The sequence below is a fragment of the Lolium rigidum genome, chromosome 4 (genome assembly GCF_022539505.1).
Source record: "Lolium rigidum isolate FL_2022 chromosome 4, APGP_CSIRO_Lrig_0.1, whole genome shotgun sequence".
NCBI lineage: Eukaryota > Viridiplantae > Streptophyta > Magnoliopsida > Poales > Poaceae > Lolium > Lolium rigidum.
Genome location: NC_061511.1, coordinates 265,997,518 through 266,002,770, shown reverse-complemented (window position 1 = coordinate 266,002,770; position 5,253 = coordinate 265,997,518). Strand labels below are relative to the sequence as shown.

Below are 5,253 nucleotides of genomic sequence, written 5' to 3'. Positions count from 1 at the left end.
GGTTGCACACGGCTCCCGATGGTTGCTTCGGGATATCTTGTGCCAGGCTGGTTGGCGACATACTAGAAGGCTATGCTAATGTGTAGTCATAGTATGGTTACTTTTCGATGGTTGATTTTTGTATCAATCCTCGGTGATGCGTGAGTTGTAAACTATACTTGTTGGATCTTTCATGATGCAGAAGCCGGGGTTTACCCCCATTTCGAAAAAAATCACTCATAATGGTACTTAAAACTGTAGATATTGGCATTTTTTTTGTATGCAGAGTAATTAGAAGCCGATGGAATACCAAATGAGTAACCAGCTGCTGGCGCATGTAGATACACGCTAAGGCACGTGCCAGCGTGTCATTCCCCTCCTCAAGTGGGTAGGAAAAAGTGCCATAAGTTTGGATCGCAAGTGACCACCGATCGAGCAAGAGATCCCGCGTATAAAACCCGCGCCATCGGATCACTCGACTTCTCGGATCGTTCGCGCTCCACTCTCCCACACGCGGCGACCAATTAATCCCGCACCTACCAACGCTGGCGAGCTAGAGAGCCTCGGGATCGTGCACTTGATGAGAGCGCGAGAGATGCCGACGCCGATGCCGCTGCCGGTCCCTCGCAGCGGCGCGGCGACCCCAACGTACCCGCAGAGCCCGCTCCGCATCACGCACGACGGCGAGTTCTACGCGCGCCTGCTCACCAAGGAGAGCTCCCTCGCCAACCCCTCCTTCCGCTACTACGGCGCCGGCCCTGGCGCCGTGCCCTTCGGCTGGGAGTCCCAGCCCGGCACGCCCAAGGACTGCGCCTCCTGCAGGATCACGCTCTCCTCCTCCGCCGACGTCCCGGCCATCACCCCGCCGCCGTCCTACCACCTGCGGGCCCCCGCGGCGCTGCACGGCCACGGCAGGAAGGGCCGCAGGGGTCCCGCTGGAGACAAGGGCTGCGCCGTCGCCGGCGAAAGGAGCAAGTACTGTTGCGGCTACAGGAAGCTCAGGTGGATCAAGATCGGCTTCATCGCCGCCCTGTTCCGCCGGATCGCGCTCGGCCGCTCCCGGGTGTCGTCGGCGGCAGAGACCTCGTCCGCGGCGTCGGTGCAGTCCTCCTCCACCCGCTGGCTCTTCTCCGGCGGCTCGAGCAGCAGCTGCCTGGAGGAAACCGGCGGCCAGCACTACTACCACTACTACGACCCGGCGCTGGCGACGAAGGGAATGCTCGACCTCGGACTCGGAGGGGTCCGGCCGAGCCCGTGGACCGTGCAGTTCTGCGGCGGCGGCGCCAGGAGGGAGGCCGCCGGCTGGCAGTAGGCCGGCGCCGGCCAAGCGCGCGCACGCCGTTCCAGTCCATGCATGTGGCGAGGTGATCGATCGCTCGGTTCGTAGCTACACATGCTGTTCGATCGATCCAGTGTGTGTGTCTGTTACTGTGTCTCGTGTCTGATAGTAATGTGCAGCATAAGTGCATGTTCTTTCTCTTTGGTCGTTTAGCGTTGGCGTGGTGTGGCTGCTGCTTGCCGGCCGGGCACACGACAAGAGCACGTCGGCGTTTTACCTTTGGAAACGGTTTGGGTGCAGTTGTCTCGTGGTGTGTGGACTATGGAGAAGATGCATATTGTCGATCGGCGACTATAGATTACTAGATTAGCCAGACAGTTCACGTGTTTGGAATTTACTACTCTATTCATATTGAGATCACCTCACTACTCCTTGCCATGGCGTTTAGGGAGCAGTAAAAATCACTGTCACTTCATAATTCGGTAACTCCGTCAGATGGGGATGTGTTATTTTTACCGTGCTACTCCCTCCGTCCCAAAATGTATCACCTTTTTTTTCGCGGTCTTTGATGCAGGATTTTGATCACTAATACATACTGAATTATATGAATTGAGAATGTATAAATGATATCGTTGCATTCGTCTTGCAAAATTCTGCCATTTCATGCATATTTATACAAATTGTGCGAATATATAACAAGTACAAATCATAATCGAAGTTGTAAGTTATTTACCCCTCGAAACTTAATGACGCCTTACATTTTTGAGTATTTAGCATAATACTACTATTTATAGGATAGAGTTACCATTATGTACATCATGTTCGCGGGACAGAAATTTATGTTGTGAGCAAATTGACACTGGAACGGAGAGTGGGGCGCACCCGGATGACTTGGCCTGACAGAAATGGATGGACGTGAATATGTGCGATGGCTATAAATTTTGGGGTTATTTGAAAAAAAATCAGTGATAATATGCCAGTTTCTATCTCTCTTCCTCATCCATAAATTAGTTCACCTTTTTTTTGGAATCGACAAATTAGTTCACCTGCGACAACACATCGATACACAACAGGGATGTGTCACCTCCACTCCTGCTCGGCAGCCGCGACGGCACGCAATGAAAATGACAACTCTCCACTCCACCCCATCCAAACTTAAGCACCGCTATATGGCCCGCTACCCCGTCCACAAACCCAATTCATGGCCCCCGCCACCCCACTTCGTTTGCCGCCGTGCGCCGCCCATCATAGATCATGTGGAGGAAATTGGGGGGGGGGGGGAGGTCAAGGAGGACCGTATTCTCATGCACATGACGGTGTGATGGTCGGAGAGCATGAAGGAAACCAATTTCGACAAGCTGGAAAATGGTCAGAGTTTGAGAAACGATCACCATTTGCGGTGATTTGTGGTGAGCCACGACAATTCCTTTGAGGGGGAAGAAGAGGACAAAGAGGAGGTGCTCTTCCGCTAGTCGAACAGAGTTGGGGATGAGCGGCGACAGAGCACACCGGCGGTGATGGGCGGTTGCAAGGAGTGACATAGAGAGATAGAGAGAGAACGAGCATGAAGGAGAGAGGGAGAGGCATGGCATCTTGTCGTTATCCTTATCCTCGCACCGGTGGTTTGTACACGGAATCAACATCGAAGCTGTGGGATGTTTAGTCGATATTTGGTGGTTTTGGTTTTTTTCGAAAAGGGGATATGCCCAGCCTCTGCATCGAGCGGTGCATATGACCTTTATTACTAATAATATATATGAAAAAAAAATATTGGGTGGTTTTGGTAAATAAAGAAGTCCGAGCCCGTAGATTTCAGTTCCACGAACATGAAGTCGTATGAAATGGTAAATTTAGCCTCTAAAATTGTACTAGCTATGCCAAATAATTTAATGGTTTCAGTGCTGCTTTTGTAGCAGAGAAACCATCTGGTGCACGTCCGAAATGCGTACACGGTTGGTTAATTTCCCATGAAGGAGAAAGTGCTGCTGCCAGCTGTCAAAACACAGTAATTTGGAGCAACGTTGGTTAACCCGACATTTATCACCGAGCGTGGACGTATAGACGTAGTAGGAAGTAATTAATTGGCCCGTATCTGCGTGTGCCAGGACTCAGTCCGTAGCGGTATGGATCCGATTATCTGAACCACATCGCGTGAACATCAATTCAAAAGAAGTACGAACGTAACCATCCGCGCTTGCCCTCATCGATATACATATCGGTACTACGAACGTACGTCGTACATATATTTCGCACTATGCGGTCGAGCATCGTACGAGATCAAGAAATTTCTCGTGCACAAATGTATGTCCATGATCGAGCATTATGGAGGGCCTGATGCTTATCAAAGGGTGAATTTTTTTAGATAAAAGGCTTGAAGGGCAGGACGCGAATTTTTGGCACATGGATGCTATGCATCACATAAATCCCAACCGAAAAACGTTTCGCTCTCGCCCGCGCGTCGTCCCCCAGGGCGACGCCAGGGCGAACCCTAGCGCCGCCAGCCTCCGTCTCCCCTCCGTATCCCTCCCTCCGCTGCTGCCGTCGGCGCCGGCCACGGTGGCGGCGGGCCCCGACGCCAAAGGGGGTTGGGGGGGGGGGTGGTCGTGGCGACGACCTGATGTGGCGGCTGGGGCGGTGATACGTCTCCGACGTATCGATAATTTCTTATGTTCCATGCTACATTATTGATGATATCTACATGTTTTATACACATTATATGTCGTATTTATGAATTTTCCGGCACTAACCTATTAACAAGATGCCGAAGAGCCAGCTTGCTCGTTTTCTACTGTTTTTGGTTTCAGAAATCCTACAAAGGAAATATTCTCGGAATTGGACGAAATCAACGCCCGGTGGTCCTATTTTTGCACGAAGCTTCCAGAAGACCGAGGGGGAAAGGAAGTGGGGCCACGAGGCGCCGCCACAACAGGCGGCGCGGCCTAGGTCTTGGCCGCGCGGCCTCGGCGTGTGGGGCCCTCGTGTGGCCCCCGCGTTGCCCTTCCGCCTACTTAAAGCCTCTCATCGCGAAACCCCCGACACCGAGAGCCACGATACGGAAAACCTTACCGAGACGCCGCCGCCAATCCCATCTCGGGGGATTCTGGAGATCACCTCCCGCACCCTCCGGAGAGGGGAATCATCTCCTGAGGACTCTTCATTGCCATGATCGTCTCCCGGAGTGATGAGTGAGTAGTTCACCCCTGGACTATGGGTCCATAGCAAGTAGCTAGATGGTCGTCTTCTCCTTATGTGCTTCATTGTTGGATCTTGTGAGCTGCCTAACATGATCAAGATCATCTATATGTAATACTATATGTTGTGTTTGTCGGGATCCAATGGATAGAGAATACTATGTTATGTTAATTATCAATCTACTACCTATGTGTTGTTTATGATCTTGCATGCTCTCCGTTATTAGTAGAGGCTCTGGCCAAGTTTTTGCTCTTAACTCCAAGAGGGAGTATTTATGCTCGATAGTGGGTTCATGCCTCCATTAAATCGGGACGTGTGACGTAAAGTTCTAAGGTTGTGAATGTGCTGTTGCCACTAGGGATAAAACATTGATGCTATGTCCAAGGATATAGTTATTGATTACATTACGCATCATACTTAATGCAATTGTCTGTTGTTTGCAACTTAATACTGGAAGGGGTTCGGATGATAACCTGAAGGTGGACTTTTTAGGCATAGATGCATGTGATGTCTACGTTCCCCCTCCTTTCCTGTAGACAGTGTTGGGCCTCCAAGTGCAGAGGTTTGTAGAACAGCAGCAAGTTTCCCTTAAGTGGATACCCAAGGTTTATCGAACTCAGGGAGGAAGAGGTCAAAGATATCCCTCTCATGCAACCCCGCAACCACAAAGCAAGAAGTCTCTTGTGTCCCCAACACACCTAATAGGTGCACTAGTTCGGCGAAGAGATAGTGAAATACAGGTGGTATAAATAAGTATGAGCAAGTAGTAACGGTGCCGTGAAAAGTGCTTGCTGGCGTGTAGT

General features: G+C 51.1%; 1 protein-coding gene across 1 annotated transcript; it reads left to right on the top strand.

Annotated features, from left to right (window-relative positions):
- The first annotated feature begins 574 nt into the window (after nt 1-574).
- LOC124648728 lies at nt 575-1,291 on the top strand. The gene has a single exon (XM_047188442.1). The coding sequence runs from the start codon at nt 575-577 to the stop codon at nt 1,289-1,291; it is 717 nt and encodes a 238-aa protein (XP_047044398.1).
- The last annotated feature ends 3,962 nt before the right edge of the window (nt 1,292-5,253 follow it).

Bases quoted from the DNA above. Each gene is read 5' to 3' on its own strand.
- LOC124648728 (XM_047188442.1), top strand. From the start codon at position 575: ATGCCGACGCCGATGCCGCTGCCGGTCCCTCGCAGCGGCGCGGCGACC.